General features: G+C 39.5%; 1 protein-coding gene across 1 annotated transcript in view; it reads right to left on the reverse strand.

Moving 5' to 3' along the window:
• NRCAM (neuronal cell adhesion molecule) overlaps positions 1–20594 on the reverse strand; it is a 252352-nt gene that overhangs the window by 9205 nt on the left and 222553 nt on the right. Inside the window, exons 23-26 of the mRNA XM_081244738.1 lie at positions 18420–18542; positions 16993–17169; positions 2564–2695; positions 1520–1598 (exon numbers count right to left, since the gene is read on the reverse strand). Coding sequence (XP_081100864.1) covers positions 1520–1598; positions 2564–2695; positions 16993–17169; positions 18420–18542 — 511 coding nt within the window. The remainder of the gene's footprint in view (positions 1–1519; positions 1599–2563; positions 2696–16992; positions 17170–18419; positions 18543–20594) is intronic.

Raw genomic sequence — 20594 nt, forward strand, 5'->3', positions numbered from 1 at the left:
GTGGGTGGACACGTGGGGATGCTGAGTGAGGTTTTCATACCCTTTCAGTCTCAGAGTCAACATCTGACATCAAGACAACTCTCACTAGATGTTTTTCTGTATCCTAAGATACAGAATTCTGAAGAGTTTTAAAAATCACAGTCATCTCCTCTGAAAAGGGGATGAGACTGAAAGCTGAGGTGCCGAGATACACAGGAAAAACAGTTGTATCTGCGTGGAGACTGGCGTGAATCTAATTTTGTAAAAAAAATACAGTTTTTCTCAATCAGTTCTCATATTTCTTATCCTTGGCATTATTTTGCCCCTTGTGATACTGACATGGAAACACCAAAAATGAGCTCTAGAGACAGGTGAAAATTAAGCCACATATCTTATTTGTAAATGTCATCTGGCAATCACAATAGTGACATATTTTTTTCACCTAAAAGCCTTTTCTTCCGGCAAAAAATTTTTATGATCTTTTCAAAGTACCAGCAGCTAACATTATTAATAAACTCTTGCATCTGTCATCAATTTCATTCATTTCTGCTTTTGTTTTGATAATTTATTTCTTTGGATATAATGAATATCATTAGGGTTTATTTTACAAGTTGACCATTGAATAATGGATATGAAAAAAAGCCTCAGTACCGGCTCAGCGCATATTTAAAAGATTATACTTTATATAAACAAGAGGCTTACAGAAAGAAAGAACACTATGCAAAGGCATTTGATTAATAGATGTATTCTTTTGGAACACCAAAATCCCAATCTGTTAAATGAATAAATATATCTTTTGTTTTTGTTTTTGAACATATCTTAAATAACCACTTCTATCTCTTTAAAAAGATCTATACCCCCTAGGCAAGAATATCTTTGTTTAAACAGTTTCTTTCTTCCTTTTTTTTAAAAAAAAAGTATTTAGCACATAGGTTACATTAAATTTGTCCTTAAAGACAGAGCCAAGCCAAGAATGTTTTAGCAAAACCCTGTGAGTTAATACACTGCCTCCAGGGCTGTGATATTTCTTAATAATTAACGGCTTCTAAAACAGCCTGGTCATCATTTCATGATTAATAGGAGGGGGTACAGGTACCTGTTTTGGAAAAAAGGCTTCAAATCCAAGATGAAAAAGAGTAACATAAATTTTACAAAAGCACTGCTTAGAGAATGACAGGGATAGTTTGCTTTACAATGCAGGTTTGTAGGGTCTTTATTGTTGTTTTAACTCTTATTATCACACACCAGCTTTTCTATGTTGATCAATTACAGCAAGGGTCTCTGGAAAATAGGACAGAGTGGAAGATATTCCATCTCCAAACCTACCACTAAGATGGAAATTTATTTTTTAATGAAAGTGAGATTATTTTAAGTGTGCGGGGTGTGTAAACATTTAGACATGCAAGTGTTTCTAATTTTTGAGATAAATAGGAAATCCCAGGCAGAGTGCATTCCTGGCTGAATTCCATTCTAGGGAGAATGAGTGTGGTGTCTGTTCAGGGCAGGCAGGATGAAGGGTGGCTGAGAAGCAGGGGCTCACCTGTATTCTCCAAAAGTGCCGTCATCTTCCTTCATAGGTTGGATTTCAGGATCCGCATGGGCATCTTCCTTTTCTTTAACTAAAAAAAATTCCAAAATGACATTATTATCTATTGATCCTGTGTCTCCTTATTCAACGTTTTTAGGAGTGTACTCTAAGAGATATACAGCAGTGGGAAATAATTCTATACACCATAGAGTTATACAACCAGATGTATCATGTGGCTATTTGTTTATTTACTTATTTATTTATTTACTTGCCATGTGGTTTGCAGATCTTAGTTCCCTGACCAGGGATTGAACCTGGGCCACGGCACTGAAAGCCCGGAATCCTAACCACTAGGCAACCAGGGAACCCCCTATGCATAAATTTTGATGTTCTAGTCTCTTGGAGGTAAAATCTAATTAACACACAAAGTTGACTTCATATAAAAAGCATTTTGGCACAAGTCTCTTACTCACCTGCTAAAGGAATAAGTCTGAAGCTTCTAAGATTTCCCTCTATTTTACCAATCTATCTATTAACTATATTCATGGTTACAAATTGTTTTTGTAAATCTAATTTTCTGCAGATTTTTCTCTGCCACTGGAGGGGAAATGGCCAGGTAAAGAAAATAGAAATTCACTGGATCCACTAAATTGAACAGAACATTAACCATATAGGGAAAGCAACAGTATACATCATGATATCAAGATCCAGTTCATGCATCACCTCCTCTGGAAAACTTCAGGTACCTTCTCCCTCGGCCTGTTGGTTTTAGGTGCTATTTCAGCACCTATGACTCATGTAAAGCCTCAGGAAGCAGAGCCACTAACACCTTCAGAGGACTGATTCATTTGCTCTCCCAGGTGTCTTCTGATTCTTGGCAATGTTGAGTCTTCCATTACATACAAAGGGATCAAAAACTGTTTGAACAGAAAGTCCAAATGTATGGCTCTGGGAGGATACACTTATTGCAATCTCTGTGATTACTCTCATGATTTCTTTTTAGTTTAATGGATCATCATGCAGCCTTATACGGCAATTTCAATCTTTCTTTCTTACCTGGATATTTACCACCTTTGTTTCTTCTGATGAAGCAAACGATCAGCAAAATTAAGATCAGGAGAGCAACAGCACACATTAGACCAATGAACCAGCCCTGAGTCGCTATATCCACCTGCCGGCTTGCCATCGCTGGAAAACAAATCAATGGTGTCAGTGTGAATGGGTTAAGGGGGAGGAGACAACTGTTGTAGTCACTTGTAAAAAAAAAAATGCCATAGTACATAAGCTTTTCTATATTTTACATGTGGTCCCGCCTTGGAACCTGTCAGTTATCAATCAGGAGTTACATAAATACTTAACTCTGAAAAATCTTCAATAATTAAAAAAATTCAAATAGAGAAATCAGACTGCTAACACCATTCAATGCTAACAAATCCTGTTGAGTATTGCGTTCATAGTTATTTTCACTATATATTTTCAACAAAAACACAGTCCCAAACCAATTAAAAGTTTTACTGTTTATGGGATAAATTGTACAGTAAGTACAATGATAAGAATAGAAAACCATTTTAAACAGAACAGAATGTATACATCTAATTGAGTATTTTTCTTTCAAACGAACCACTTTGGGAGGCTGAAATATCATTGCAATGATGTTGCAATTTTTCCAAATGTGTTGGAAACCTTCTGTTTACAAAGGAAACTTTCCACACATGAAACCTGTCCCCATAAGATAACCAACCTTATTTTCTATAACATCTCGACTTGCACCCAAAATATTACTTAGATTTGTTTTTCATCTCATTTGTTATTCATCTCATTTATAAGAGCTGGTTCTGAAAGATCTGGGGAAATTTCTGCAAAATCCTATTTACCCACAAAGGATCAGTAAGCAATATTCAATATCGTTCAGAATCCAATCAAAAGACTTTGAGATATATCTTGATCAGTGGTATCATTATTGGAATAAGTGGCCAGTTTAGAAAGAAAATACTCATTCACATGTATACACGTACTTTAAGTCTTCCTCTATTCTGTTTGAGTCAAATAATGTGAAGCCCCTTATTCAACCAATCATAGTATGCAAATCTCCTAAGAAAAACACATAATAATTAGCATTTCCAGTATTATTCAAAAGTGTCAATCAAATGGGACAAAGTGCAGCATCAATGGCTATTCAGACAAGCCCATGAGAATTTGTTGAAAACACTGGTATGAATCTTTTTTAAAAAGGTCTTGATTTTTTTCTCTTTTGACCATAATCAAGGTAAAAAGTTTTCTTTTTTTTAATTCATAAGAATGCCTATATCATTCTTTTTTGATTCAATTTCTTCTGAATCCATTTAACACGGTTGGGTTAGATGTATGTGATTGCTGGATGCAGAAAGAAGCATGGCGACACCTATCCCAGGTTCTGCTCTATGCTGCAAAAATAGCACCTTTTTTCTCCACCCAAAGGATAGGGAGAAAAATGAAATGCTTAAAATCAAGTGTGAAGAGGAATGTGAAAAATATGTGGATGTGTGTTGAAGAAATAAAATGAGAAGTGGAAATACATTCTCTGGAATATAAATCAAATTGCCAGTAGCCTTTCCCCAATAGCCCCTTGTGACTCATTGGTTATCGGGGTTTTGAGTTGTATCATCATTAGATACAACTGAAACATGAGTATGGGCAGGGCTCCCCTACCATACACGTACCATAATCATCATCGGGATGAAGAGGAAAACAATGATAATGAGAGCTAGCGTTTTGAAACTTATTCTATACTAGGCACTGTGATGAAGGCAAAATCTCATTCAGTCTTCACAAAAATCCTGTGTGGTAGGCATGAGGAAAAAACCCATGCTCAGAAAGGGTAAAAACCTTGCCTGAGAGTTGGAGCTTCACCCAAGACTGCGGACTCCAAAGAACATGGTACCAGCCATTATGCACTACTGCTATAATGCACTGATGTCCAGGCATCAACTCTGCAGAAGTCTTTACAGAGAATAAAATGTTATAGGGACTTTCTATCTTTGAAATATTTAAAAAGTCCATCAGTACATACTCTTTGGCAACACAGTTCTGTCAATTTACATATGGTCTCTGATATGTACATTTTCTTTGAAACTGAACCAAAAATCAACTGGTGTAAGTCTATGGAGCATTTGATTGAAGTTACAGAGTCCTTGTTTTTAATATGCTTAATGATTTACAGCCCTTTAATAAATAGTATCTGCATTTACATTTTTCATCTAATTGAATGCAACTGATAAGGGCAAACGGCAATAAGATCCTCAAGTATTAGCATAGACACTGTCTTAATAGAGATGGTAACTGTCAAAATGGAACTGCCGGCTGGCAGTTTGCAGCTATGCAACTATGCACAAAGTAGAAACGTTTCTTGACAGCTGATAAAGGAACATCCAAGTTGACTTTGAATTTTTGCCCCTATGTCTAAAGAAAAAAGTTTCAAATATGTCACTATCCCATTTATTTAAGACTGGGCAGACACAGTATGTTAAGAGGTGCACGTGTATGCATTCTCACACATGTATACATACACACACACAAATGCACCAGAAGTTGATACAAAACAAAAATTATGTAAGTGAAAATAGCTTCTGTTGATTTCCCATCCATATAAAAATGGATCTGAAGCCCAGAATGACTATAAGAGGCTCCACGTGTTCCCAGAACATTCCAAAATCATCTTAACTACAGATGCATATACAAACCCAAGTCATGGCCACCACTGTGCATCACACACACACACACACACACACACACATACACAATGAAGCCTGTGAGGGTTTCTCTTCTTGAATCTGAGTTTCAACGGGTGGGTAATATAGTAGGATTGGGTAGGAAAGTGACAGAGGATTGTCCCTCATTTAAAACTTTTACAGTAAAGTTATATTCACGTATTACTTGAATAAGCCATAGAGCAACACATTAAACAAAGACACAAATATAAAGAATCCGAAAACAGAAAAGAAGCCAGGGGCATGAAATTGATTTTGTTTCCTAGAAGTTAGTCTTAACAACAATCTTCTCCATCACATTGCTTGCTGTCCCATGTTCAACCTGTGCTGTGTGGGAGTAGGTCTCTGAGGAAAACGTCCTTGAGTACTTAGAATAACAGAATAAACACAGAAGACAACAGACTCACAGACTTAGAAAACAAAATTAAGGTTACCAAAGGGGAAAGGTGGGGAAAGGGATAAATTGGGAGATTGGGATTGACATATACCCACTACTATATTTAAAATAGATAACCAACAAGGGCCTACTGTAGAGCACAGGGAACTCTGCTCACTATTCTGGGATAACCTAAATGGGAAAAGAATCTAAAAAAGAATGAATATATGTATAACTGAATCACTTTGCTGTACACCTGAAACTAACACAACATTGTTAAACAACTATACTCCAATATAAAATAAAAACTAAAAAAAAATTTAAAAACATGGAAGAAGAAAAGTGACATAAATGGCTATTTTTGAAGAACCCATTATGTATAAAAGTGTCCTGTTAAAATAGTTAGAAATATTTAGAAAGGGAAAACAATGACCTTGGCCAAAGTTTGGAGGCAGTTGACCAAAAAATACACAATCCACTAAAAAAACCCACCCCAACTGCTGGGCCCAGTAAAAGCAAATCTGCTCTAAATCTTTTGTGAAAGGAGAGAAGAGACACAATGATTGAGGGAAGGAGGCAGGAAAGCAAGAAGAGGAGGTGGGGTCTTAACAAAAGTGTGGGTGAGAAGCATGACACCAGGACACTGCCTCTAGTCTTCTTTGATTTGTTTTCCAGTGTGCGCCATAGGAAAAGAAATTAAGAAATAGACCTTAAAAATCCAGACTATCAAAGGCAGAGATGGTGTCATGCTAAGAAGATTCATAAAACAAGCACAGATGAAAGTCGAGTCTAGGTTCCTGAAATACGCAGAACTCAGAGAGAGAAGGAGCTCGTTCACGCAAAGAGTTAAAAAATCAGCCAGGATGGTATGTTTCCACGCCAAGTACTGGCACTCACACTCAAAACCTAGCTGGAGGAGTGAAAAGCAAGAGCAGCAGAAGACAGTACTGTCGCCCTGGAGTTCATCCTTACAGGACAGACATGGAAACCGGAAGAACAAGGAAGTTGGATTAAGAGTATTTGCTCCTAGAGGTAATATGTTAACTAAAGTCACTAGGGTTTAATGGATATTTATTCTCTCACGGCAGAGGTGACAAGAAGTGGTTGTGGCCTTGTCCTATTGCTCCTTCGCTGGCGCACAAGAATGGCCCACCCATGATGGTTGTTCATCTTGAACTTACTTGCCAGCTGCAGCTGTTACTTTAGGTATAGTAACACCGAAGACAAAATGTTTTTCTAAAGGGTTTGCCCTCTGTCCTAGAAGAGTACCGAAAAAATAGGCCACAACTTGATTTTGTGGGTGGAATCCAATTCTAGCTAGATCTACAAGGTGGGAAGTACACTGGGGCCATGAAGGGTCCAGAATAGCTGGAAAGATGCCCCAAGTGCTGAACGGAGGGGTCATTTTTGAGACAAGCTGTTCCCCTTGGGAGGTGGGCCTCCGTGGCCCTGAACAGAGGGTGTAGTGAGAGCCTCTCCTCAGTGTTGAAAGGCTGAGCTCTCCTGCATTCTAGCTGGGTGGCAGGGTAGGCCCTCTACCTCTCATGACTGGTCGTTGACGTGAAGTGTGAGTGGGTAACAACATTGTCTCCTTCACAGGACTGTTGTAAGGACCGAATGAGAAAAGCCAAGAAAACCATTCCCCTAGTACAGATTAGCTCTGAATAAATGCTAGGGCTGTGACTATTATCAGCATCCTAGCTGTAAATATGGGCAGAATATCTACTTGAGTTTTTAGTATTTTGAAATTAAAAGCTCTCGATAATAACGAACACCTCATCACACTAGCTGTGAATGGATATTCCTCTTTTAAGTTTAAAACACTATTTTCCTAGAACTCTGTACACAAGTGGATATGAAAATCCAAAAGGAAAAAATTTTTTTTCCTTAAGCATTATGATTTTAGCACATGAATATTTTTATAAGGCATTTTAATATTACCTTTATTTAATAAGTTATTGACTATTACCTTTGGTTTCTTTCTGTTTTAAAAAACCACTCATGTTTGTATCTTTTCTAAATTAGAAGAAATGATTTTAAAAATCATAATGCTTGGGGGTTTCCCTGGTGGCGCAGTGGCTGGGAGTCCGCCTGCCGATGCAGGGGACGCGGGTTCGTGCCCCAGTCCGGGAAGATCCCACATGCCACGGAGCGCCTGGGCCCGTGAGCCATGGCCGCTGAGCCTGTGCCTCCGGAGCCTGTGCTCCGCAGCTGGAGAGGCCACAGCAGTGAGAGGCCCGCGTACCACAAAAAAAAAAAAAAAAGAAAAAAAAATCATAATGCTTGGGTAAGGAAAGACACAAAAAAATACATTTTTGCCTAAAGGTTCTACAGGAAATTCAACATGCCCCCAAGAATGCATGAAGTGACTGAATATAACATGGTTTTATGAATCACAAAATGAACACACACCCCACAACCCTTCTTAAAATTGAAGCAAGTGGGGATTGTTTTCCATCTTATGAGTAAATAGGAATATTCTTGCATCTTACAAGAACATTTTTCTTTATTTTAGAAACTTTTTTCTTTTAGAAACTGTAATGTCCTTGTGTATTGTGATAATGGTCACGTAACTAAAATATATACAGGCAGTCAAATATGGTACGATAATGAAATACATGCACTGAACGATTTCTTGTTCTATACCACTTTAACGTTCTTTGCATCAGTTGTCTAACCCAAACTGCAGGGTTCTGCTGGATTACAGTCCATTCTGGCATAAAAAACTGTGACTTTATCAATGAGTTATTTCAGCTCTAAAGCATTTCAAAATTCCATCCTAACCCGGAGGGAAAGTTTAGACATGTAAATGATGTGAAAAATTGAATCACCCAAATCATGTAGGTTAAGAATCATATTTCCCTCTGCTTTTGTAATGGTTTTGGCAATCATGTGATTAGAAGATGATGTGCTCAATTCTGTAATTCATTTGATATAAAGAGCCAAAGACAATTAAGAACCCAACTCCCCACCCAACTGGGCCGCACAGTTGACATCCTACTCAAAACACAGCTCCACCAGCACTCCCACCTCCAGCTGGAGCGCTGAGTGGCTTCACCTCTGACTGGGAGCCAAAACGGGCGTGGTGTGTGCCTCACCTGGGCCTGTCTCAAACATACTCTCTGAACCCACAAAACCAGAGTCCCCCTCAGCACCAACTTGAATTTGGTATGCTCTTCCTGGCATTAGACCCTATAACCCAAAGAAGCTCCGAGAACCATTTACAGTTTCTTTCCTCCATTCTTCTTTGCCTATGGAAATTTTGCAAAAACAACACATTTGAATATTTTAAGGGAACAGAAGTCACTTAATGCTTCCAGAAAGGAAAACACACTTTATAAGCTAAAGGCAAAATCTAGGGTGCTTCAGTTTATCATTTTAGATGATTATAAGTTGAGTCATGTCAAATAAATCAGTGAAAATGAAGCACTACATGAAAACGTCCTCAAAGAAAAATCGACTGGATATCAGATTGCATTTTAATTGCATATATTCCCATTGGGTTAAATCTTTTTGATACAAAGGAAGCTTCTTGATCTGAACCTTGCCTTGTGAAATTATTGAGTTTCTCTAATGATATTTCTGAAAAGAACTGTTATACATTAAATAGCTGGATCGAACTATGGAAAGGACTGTTTTTTAAGGTTCACAAGACGAATCTTTTGGTAAACTTAAATACCTTAAAATTTATCCAAGTTATAGATTCAACTTTTCCCAAGTATTGGTTTTTCTAAACCCATAGTTTATTTTTTTAAGTATTTATTTGCATGATAAAGGCTTAAACAGAAAGTTGGACTATATTCAACATTTTTGTCACAAACATTGACTGGCCACCCAGCTCATTACATGCAGAGTGCACTTCATTAAGGAGGGGGCACTGGGTTCTCATAAACTGCTGAAAACTAAAGCTGTGCCATCTCCTAGTAGATGTGGCCAGGATGTAGTAGAGTGCCTGACTTGGGAATCCATTAAATACTGAGATATAATTATTCATTATTACTCTTGTTTACAAGTCGTGGGTAAAGAACAGTTTTAGGTACCACAACCTGAAAATAACATATGCAATGGAACTTATTATGTCCCTTGTATTTAATAACATGAACCAAAGGGATTCCTAGTTATGTATAAAATATATAGGTTGATGGTTCACTGTGATTTTTTCAGATACATCTGATCCATTTATTTGGATCAAGTTATTTTTCAAGATGATCCACAGTACATCCTGAAAATGTTCTCAATCTCCTCAAATGCAGCCCCCAAATTAAAAACCGGGTAACAAAATCATTTCTTTCTGCCAGCTACCCCCTATTCAACATAAAAGTTCACAGGCTCTGGTCCCTCATATTCCCAGCTGATATTGGCTGAGGTCTTAGCAGTGGCAGTAATGAAGTTTGCTGATCCTGGGGTTTACTGCTTGAAGTAAATATACAATAGAAAAATAAAACAGACAGACAATGAAACTGCAAAACCGTACACACACAACATGTAAAATAAGTTTAAGTACTCTGAAATTGCTCCAGTAAAATGAAATTAGAACTGACTGTTGAAATTCAGGGTTCCCTCTTACTTCACTTTCATTACAGAAAGGGTTTTCATTTCTTAAACCACAGCATTAGGAAATAAATTAGTAATCAGAAATAATGAGTTCTATTGAATTAAAATGTATGAGTTCTGTGATGTGGGTCCTGAACAGTGTCAACTGTTGTCCATCAGAGACAGTCCCAGGGAACATCAGCATCTCCATTTGCTGATGTACAGCGCGAAGGGAGCTGCCAAACAATGCCGGGGACAGAGGTCACAGAACACGGGAGACCGCAAGGTAAAACCCCCTACTAGGGCTTCGCTGGTGGCGCAGTGGTTGAGAGTCCGCCTGCCGATACAGGGGACATGGGTTCGTGCCCCGGTCCGGGAAGATCCCACATGCCACGGAGCGGCTGGGCCCGTGAGCCATGGCCGCTGAGCCTGCGCGTCCAGAGCCTGTGCTCCGCAATGGGAGAGGCCACAACAGTGAGAGGCCCACATACTAAAACAACAACAACAACAACAACAACAAAAAACCCCATACTAGTGGCTGCTTTTCCATGCTATTTATCATCTCAGTGCAGGTCTTTAAGGAATTTGTGTTGGGTGAGAAAAAGATGCTTCTGATGTATTTTGAGTCACACATTTCTTTAAGAATCTGCCTCTAGGGAGCTCAGGGACCCCAGGTGAGGAGCACCTACTCTGGAGAAGGTTGGATAGTTAGGGCACACTGGAAGAGAAGCTGCAAAAAAAAAAAAAAAAAAAGCCCAATACTCTTTATCAGAAGTGAAGAACCAAGAAATAAAAGGAAGAACTATTTCACTTGACACACCCCAGAGAGCAAGACGATCTCACCTGCTGAGTGTTCGTTATATATCATGTTCTGAAAAATCATAGTGCAATCTAAACGGCTGCCTGAAACACCAAATTATGGAGCCTGCGCGATGCTACATGCTTTTCACCTAGTTAAGATGACATCTACAGTCATTAAAAGATGTTATTTGGCTACCTAAGCCTGACAATTCCATCAGCCTTTCCTCAATAGCCTAAAGCAGAAATGACATATTTACAGCTATGTTAACTTGGATAGTTAAACAATGATAAGATCAATTATTATCCCTGGGAAAACATCCTAGGATAGTAAACCAGAAAGCATGAATGGGCTACTCAGACTCTAAAATTCCCAAGTGTGTTATATAATTTGGAAGCTAAAGCCCTCTACGGCAACAAATTCGATGAAATAGCCTTTCTTGGGATCAAAAAGAGAAGTATATTAAAGAAATTCAATAATGCATTTGACCTCTGTGATCGAATGTACCATCACATATATACTGTGTGCCCCTCTGTGCTAGGGGTGGGAAACAGCAGAAAACAAAACTGATTATGGAATTATATATCATCTTTCTGTGGACCTAACTGACTTCAGTTGTCTGAGGTTCTCCTCTTAAAGGAATAATGATAGGAATATGATTGATCAACAGAGACATATTTACAACAGTACTAATGAACATGTGTGTAAAACACCAGTGGCAAAGAGCCCAGGCAAAACATTACTTTTCTTTAAAAATTTTTGGAATCATGAAACTGAGGAATTTAGTCTTGGGGTAGTTATGGAAGATGTTCAAGGCAGAACCATACCTTCCAAAAGAAGAGCAATCCGCTTATTTTTAAAGACACCCAGAGAAGACAGTGCAATTTCCTAAGGTTATGCGGTTTGGCCCCTTTTATCATGGAGAATTCTAACCCCCCTTGCTTTTAATACCCACTCATGCACTTACTGAACTAACACTCATTGAGCACCTATGACATGCCAGGCAATGTTTCCTTGGATGTACTAGTGTCATTTGTCCTCTAGGCTTTCTTAAATCTGTATCTAATCTCTCTTCCTACCATAAGTCTTTCTTTGTACAGCCCACCAGCGTGGTTACCTACGTTTTAGCTTCTGAAACTACATCTCTGGTCCTGTCACTTCCCTGTTTCAAAAGTGGATGGCTGGGCTTCCCTGGTGGCGCAGTGGTTGAGAGTCCGCCTGCCGATGCAGGGGACACGGGTTCGTGCCCCGGTCCGGGAAGATCCCACATGCCGCGGAGCGGCTGGGCCCATGAGCCATGGCCGCTGAGCCTGCGCGTCCGGAGCCTGTGCTCCGCAACGGGAGAGGCCACAACAGTGAGAGGCCTGCGTACCGGAAAAAAAAAAAAAAAAAAAGTGGATGGCTTACCTCTGCCCACAGGTGGACTGCTGGGTATAACCCAAACATCCTGTGGATTTTGAAACCCCATGCCTTGGCTTATTCCCGCTCCTAAGAATTTATACACCCCACCCCCCTGACTCATCTGCCAAAATCCTATCCATCCTTCAAGTTCAATATTACTTTCTTTGGGAAGCTTTTCCTGATCCTGTTTGGCAAAATAAATGGCTCACTCCTCTAAGCTCAGGTAACATTTTGTTCAAATTCCCTCTCTTTTCACTCTTTTTGTATGTGTTGTCTTACCTGCCAGACTGTAAGCACATCAAAGGCAGAGTCTGCCTTACTGTCCTAACACACAGTGCCTTAAAAAAGGCTGATGCTTTTTATGGGCCAGATAGACATGAGCTGTTGATTGACTGAACCTTCTACATAGTTGGAGATTTTTGTTTTGTTTGTTTGGTTGGTTTGGTTTGGTTCAGGCCAAATAAAGTTGTGAACTTTAAACTTGATTTTTACTCACTGGCCTTGTTTCTTGACCTAAGTGGTAGCTGTGCGGTGGACTCTGGTATACTGATATAGTGAGAGTCTGACCACAGAGAGGATTCGTCACCAGCGCCTCAGTGCCCTCCTCTTCTCTGTCCTGTTTGACCACAGTCGGCTACTAATTAGGTCAAGAGCCAGGTTCAGTTCCTGACTTTCCAGTTAGTTCCTCCCTATGCCTGTGCCCCAACTAGTCACCTCACAAAAGTGTCCTGATGACTGGTCCCAAGGTGAGAAAACAGATAATAATCCACAGATAAAGCAGTGTCCATCCATCAGCAATACTGGGACCATAAGTCAAGTCCATTATCTGCGTGTTTTCAGTTCATTTCTATAGATGCCTTCACAGGTCTACTTCCTAGAACCCCAGACCCTGAAATTATTTAAAGGGACAAAGAAATTGTACAAAAGCAGCCAAACATCTACTGTTTCTTACACCGATATTGAGAGTTTTGACCCAACAAAGACACAGACCAAAAGAAGTGACTCCTGAAGATTTCGAGTACCTATTTCCATGCTCAAACTGAGGATAACAGTAAGGAAAAGGGTTAGCCTGGCATAATACAGCTGACTGAGCTCTCCTGGCTTCTACTTCATGGTTTAGATAATCATTTTGTAATTGTATACAAAATGTATACAATGTAATTGTATATTTGGAAGCTTGGGTTTCATTCACATCTCTTAAAATCTGTAAGAAAATTTAAAAATGTAAACTACAAGCCATCTCTTTTCCTCTCTTCAGAAGTGAATGAAAATCCCTAGAGGCTGATGCTTCTAGAGCCAAGGATATCACACCTCTTTTCTCTCAATGGTTCATCTCTTACTTACTCCCTTTCATGTTGCTTCAAATTAAAATATAAAAGATTAAAAAAATATATATAAAAGATATATTAAAAATACTAAAATTGGGAAGGATTGTGGAGAACTTTTATTTTTCTTGTCTCCCAGAGAGTCCCTAAACTCTACACGAAGAAGGAAAACAGAGAACAGGATAGAATTCATTCCTAGATTGAAAAAAGAAATATTTTTAAGGAAGGGAAACCCAGGGAAACAAATTATTCTCAAGCAGTTTAAAGTCTCATCATGGTAAAATATTATCATTTTATGCAAGCAATGTTTACTTACTGATGCACTATTAAATGAAACAATATAGAAAAGGTTACATTTAGCTTTAAAAAAAATTTAAACACCATTTCTCTTTTTATCTGAGTTCCACCAGATTTCAACACTGGGGGCTTTAGGAACCTTCGGAGACTCACTTTTTGCTTGTCTCTATAGTCAGAAGTAATTCACAATTCAATTTAGTAACATCAAATGGTAAACCTCAACTATATTAACTGACATTTCTTTTAGTTAGTCTGAATTCATTAAAATCAGCGGGTGATGTTTTTTTCCAGTGGCATGCACGTCCTCTTCCAATGTGACAAGTCAACGGAAAATACAAACTGCCCTGCTGCAGCTCAAGTAATCGGCTACTGCCTCTAGGCTGAGCCCCAGTGACATGGCCACTGCACAGAGAAAGAGGCCAGGCTTTCTCTGGAATGCTTCCATGAAAGGGTCTAAGGGGAACCCAGCAGTAAATTATTGTAAGACCACCACGGATTTTAATGGAGATCTAATCATCCCCAGAAAGAAGCACACTTATAAAAGAGAGGTTCCATCCTTCCACGATCTTGCGAACATTTTGAATGTTTACAACTTTGTTCTTTCAAGGGTAAAAACACCTATAAAACATTATTAAGATGATTGGAAATGGTTACAGTTCTTATTCAATCATTCCCAAGTCTACCTGATCTACATTTTAAAATTTACCAAGACTCTGAAGATAAGATTTGTAAGAAAAGAGAAGATATGGCCAGGCCTAAGCTCCCAAGATTTGAACAACTTAGGGCAAAGCACTTATTTCTTTTGGTTGACTTTTTCTTCATTCCAATTTGTACCTGTTCAGTGCGTCAAAGCCCAAGAAAATCCCTGGCCAGGGGTGCTCTATATGAGAACAGTGCCATGTGAGGCAGGGCGGCCTCCACTGCTCCCTAAAAAGCTGACAAATCTACCAATAGCCAAGAGTCAAAAACTGGGGGATCTTTGGGTGGAAGAAATACTACAATTCATTCCAGTACCATTCTCCCAACCAATCTTCCTCATCCAGAGAGCTGTGAGCAATAAAGGAGAACAAGAGTAATTCACTGTGGGGCTTCCCTGGTGGCGCAGTGGTTGGGAGTCCGCCTGCCGATGCAGGGGACATGGGCTCGTGCCCCGGTCCGGGAAGATCCCACATGCCGCGGAGTGGCTGGGCCCGTGAGCCATGGCCGCTGAGCCTGCGCGTCTGGAGCCTGTGCTCCGCAACAGGAGAGGCCACAACAGTGAGAGGCCCGCGTACCACAAAAAAAAAAAAAAAAAAAAAAAGAGTAATTCACTGTGATTGTTGGCTCTTCCCCAGGAGGAGACTTAAGCAGTCTGGCGAAGACAGAAATGGAATAACACAGCTGAGCAGAGCATGCGGCTGCCTGAACACTTGGTCAGAGGGGATCCCACTGGGGAGGCTTTCAGTCCCAGGGCAGTTGGAGTATGGCTAAGCTGAAATTCCAGGTGGACAGTGTAGTGTGATGCCAGCAACGTGTGCACTGTGTCTAGGAGGAGTACAGGTAAATCAGATTAGAACAGGAAGCTCGGTTGGTCTGATTTCTGACTGGCCGTTTTTATCACACGACTAACGTTTCTGAACCCTTCATAGATGGCATGGCCATCGTGAGGGTCTGTGGCAAAGGTACAGTTTGGGTCCTGTCTGGTCTAGCCACGGTCATAGCATTAAAAGCCAAGATTAGGATTTGGACCTGGGATAAGTCTTGAGAAAAGGTGAATTCAGTGGGTGGCTTTCTCCTTGTAAAAAAGACTAGACATGAATTTTAAAGTCAAGATCTTGCAGGATCTTATCTTCCTTTTGGTGCTTCAAAGCTTATTTTAAATATTTTCTCTTTTAACCCATGCTGCACTTCCCCATGGTTAACATGGCAAATTTCACACATGTAGAAAGTCATGCAGTTGAATGATTTTACCTTTGCCTGCACCTACATCAGGTGGGAGAATACCAGCTTTCATGAAGGGAAACAGAAATAGGACACTATATAGTTAGCATGTAAAGCTACATAAAAACACTTCTTAAAACGCATGCAAGAAGAATGGAGTGTACCACATCAGGTACAGGGGACGTTTTTGTTCCCAAACTTACCAGTAATCAAATCCCCACATTACTTAAAGTGCTTTTGCCTATTATGTAAGAAGGCTTAGGAGATTTCAAACCAATTTTGGGGTAAAAATGTCAATTTCTTATGCTATGGAAGATAATCAAATAAATGATCCTTAAGCAATTCTACAATTTAGAGACATGCAAAATCTTTTACAATGCTTTTGATCATTTTCATTGAATCTCAAGTTTTTCAAAATAATTTTTAAAAGTATTAAAGGAAGTGTTCATTCTTTTTCTAAATACTTTAATGGAGCTCTTTTGCTTTCTGTACCAGATGGCATAGCAAATTATGAAGTCCCATGCTCAAACACAAAGTAAATGCTTTATTTAATAACTGTTTTGATTTCCTTGCTAGAAAACCTAAATCAGTATGTAGACTAGCAAATTATTTTCTGATGAATCAAGATCAGAACCACAGTTACATAATTTATTTGTGTATAGGTATGCATGTCTGTGTGTGCGTGTGTGTATTACACATATGTGTATGTGTGTATATATGTAAAGTTGTAGATAGGAAAAAACATTGTCATGAACTTTGAATTTAAGTGTGGCAAAATACTGTAATTTCCCACTCTCACCTCAATATTTTAATATAAGTTTAAAAATTTCATAGGGACTTAAAAAACAAACATCAAATCATTATTCCAGTATGAATTAAATAGCTGCATATATATATATATATATATATATATATATATATATATATATATATATATATATATCAGAATGAGAGGTTACAAGTAAGTGTTTGTATTAATTGGGTAACATGGATACTTCCATGGTAAGAAGGAAAGAAAAAGCATAAACTTAAAGATTTCTGTCTCACAATACTTCTAGTTATATGGATTTTATACATACCCATCTTACCTTCATCCACAGTTGTTATTGCTTCCTCTGTTATTTGACTTCCTGATCCTGCTGCTGTTTGTGCATAGAAATAAAATTTATACCGAGTGCTGAAATTTAAATTTTTTAAAGTCCAGCGGGTCTTGTTGGCAGGAATTTTCAAATCTACCAGAGGCCCTAATTCATGGGTGCTGTTAACTGTCAATAAGAATATAAACAAAATAAAATAATAAAATAAATGAACAAACCAAACGAAAACAAACACACTGATACAGAGAACAGAACAATGGTCACCAGAAGGGAAGGGGAATGGGGGGAGGTTGAAATGGGTAAAGGGGTCAACTGGATGGAAACTCAACTTTTAGTGGTAGGCACACTGTAGTGTATATGGAAGTCAAAATACAGTGTTGTACACATGAAACTTACATAATTTTATAAACCAATGTTACCTCCATTAAAAAAAAAGAACATTCATTGCTGTAGGAATACTATCGTAAATAAATGTGTCAACCAAAAATGTTCAACCTGGACTACACGGACTTTTGTAATCCTACTCACTCTTTGTCCGACATAATTGATAACCTTACATAGTCCTATAATTGGGAGATTGGGATTGACATACACACACTACTGTATATAAAATAGATAACTAATAAGGGCCTACTGTGTAGCACAGGGAACTCTACTCAACACTCTGTAATGACCTGTATGGGAAAAGAATCTAAAAAGAGAGTGGATATATGCATATGTATAACTGATTCACTTTGCTGTACACCTGAAACTAACACAGCATTATAAATCAACTATACTCCAATAAAAATTTAAAAATAAGATAATCTCAAGGTTCACACTGCGATTCTAATACAAGTGCATATATTAATATATGTATGTATATATGTAAATATATATACATAGATATTTAATTTTGTTTTTGCATACTTTTTAATATAAAAAAAATAAACTATGGGATAAACCATTAAAAAAAATCCTATAATATGGTGTAACAAGGGGAAATACGTTTTCCAGGGGCTTCTAAGCTGGGAGAATTTTCTGGTTGAATCGCAATAGCATTTCTCGTGTCTTTGTTTTTGCAGGTGGAGTCATGGGTTGTTAAATAACCCTAAAGCTCATCTTCAGAGGCCTTGCGCCAAAGGAACCCCTCTTCTTACCCTCTGCTGGTTATACAATACATGACACCTACATACATAACGACAGCACGCACCTAAGCCCCATGCTCAAGGGCTGTATTATTCTCCACGTTATTTAACTTTCAAAAGCACATGTCATTTTTCTTTAAAAAGTATGATTTGAAGTTCCTTCTAGAGTAACCCTTGAAGGTATATGTATATATTCTACATCTGTAAAGAAATACCCCGTTTGTATTTTAAGATAACAGTCTTTTTCCTTCGTAAGCCATATTTCCCCGTTTCCTTCTCCCCATAACTTACTTGGCTGATATTTTAAGGTGTACTCTGTCAGAATGCCATTCGGGTGGCTTGGTGGCTCCCATTCCAAAGTGAGAGAATCTAGCGTTGGATTAACAATCTTCAAAGAGGATGGAGCGCTGGGGACTTCAAATGAGACATACAGTCAGCACAAAGCTTTCTGAATGTTTCAAACTGTATTAAAGTGACATATTTCACCAGGTCCACACAACTCATCAAGAGTTTTTTTTTTTGGCTGCACCAGACGGCATGCGGGATCTTAGATCCTTGACCCGGGTTCGAACCTGTGTCCCCTGCAGAAGTGTGGAGCCCTAACCACTGGACTGCCAGGGAATTCCCCAAGATTTTTGGCTTCTGTAACTCATTTTTTTTCCTGATTCAGCTGAAAATACATTAATAGAAACCTGTTTCGCTTTTCCTCTTTTCCCCTCACCAGTTCCATTTAGATTCATTAAAACCATTCTCTCCAAATACATAAGGGCTTTGCCTTTATATGGACCCAAACCAATGGTTTTAAAAGAGATGGTACTTGTTTGTTTCGTGAATGGGGTCTTAATAAAAGCAAGCTAGTGACTGAGCGGAACTATTCTAACCAGACCGTTGAGTAGAAGCAGCTGTGTTCTTTCTGGGCTATTAAGGACTGTTTTCTCCAACAAATCAGGTGTCTCCAAACAGTCAGAACACTCTGCCTGCCGGGCTCTGGGCCTGAGCCAGCCCCCCCCACCAAGCGCAGAGGAGCTCTTATCCGGAGAGCTGAGAGACGCCCGGCAGCTCGCAGTGATGGACAAAAGCCCGGGTGCTGGCACACCCTGGCTCTGGGGAAGGAGTGCAGGGTGTCAGGTTGTCCGTGGCAGAGGCTGGCAAATTACCAGCGGAAACATGCCTGGTCTTTCATTCACTTCCTCAGAGCATGATGGATGATGGCAGCCCTCCCTCATGATCGTGACCTTCTCTACCCAACCTACCATGTTCCCTAAACCCTCCTGTCCCTCTCGCCAGAAACCAGGCAGTCGAGCTGAATTTCCCCCTCTGCCTCATTTCCACCATCTCCTGGGACACTAAATCCTGCTGCATCCACCCTGCTAACCTCAACTGTATCCATTCCCTCCTCGCCTCTCTGCCACTGCCCCCCTTCAGACCCTCGGTGGCCTTTGCCTAGAACAGTCCTGGCCCATAGTTCTAAGCTTCTGCAAATCACCCCTTTGAGAAACTTATGACAGCCACAAACTCTCTCCAGAAAAATATATGCACCTTGTATATAATATTAGGGGGTTCATGGAGCTCCTTAAACCCATTCATTGACACCTGAAGAGACTACCGTCCTCAGGTTAAGAGCTTCTGGCTTGAGGGTTAATATCCATAGCATTTAAGACCATCCATCATTTTGGTCCTCCCTAGCTGAACTTCCTCCCTCTTCTCACTGTTCTCGCCTGCCTGACTTACCTTTCCCTGAAGGAGCCATGCTGTTTCTCACCTTTGTGGACAGACTACTCTTCTCTTGTCTGTTCTTTAATCCCCTGGTTCTCTTTTCTATGGCACCTTCCCCTGAGCCATCTAAAGGGCCAGTGTAGGGTCTCACTAGCGAAAGCCTCTAGTGGAAGGAGCCCTAAACCTCCAAGGAGCAACGAGGCTGAGGACAAGCCATTGTAATGAGATGGGAGGTGGACACAGATGATTCTCAGAGGCTGTTGGGTAGCTGCCAACACCATGAGCCCTTCAACCAGGAGCCAGGACAGGGTTTGTCTGTGAACTGCTTTTAACCACACCTGGGTATATATCCGGAAAAAACAAAAACACTAATTCAAAAAGATACATGCACCCCCAACGTTCACAGCAGCATTATTTACAATAGCCCAAGCATGGAAGCAACCTAAGTGTTCATCAATAGATGAATGGATAAAGAAGATGTGGTACATATCTACAATGGAATACTAATCAGTCATAAAAGACTGTACACATGTAACTTACATAATATTGTATAGCAACTATACTTCAATGAAAAAAGAATTGTCCTCTAAAATAAAATTGTAACCAAAATGTTTATTTTAAAAAAAAGACCTAGGCAGCCCACAGAAGCTATCTGGATCATTTTCAATACTGGCTTGAGGCAAAATTCAAGATAAGCAAAGGCCATGCCAGTGCCTTTCTTACTACATGGCCCTCTCTCCTCATCCACTA

The sequence above is a fragment of the Mesoplodon bidens genome (assembly GCF_964165515.1).
Source record: "Mesoplodon bidens genome assembly, chromosome: 9".
In the NCBI taxonomy this organism is placed as follows: domain Eukaryota; kingdom Metazoa; phylum Chordata; class Mammalia; order Artiodactyla; family Ziphiidae; genus Mesoplodon; species Mesoplodon bidens.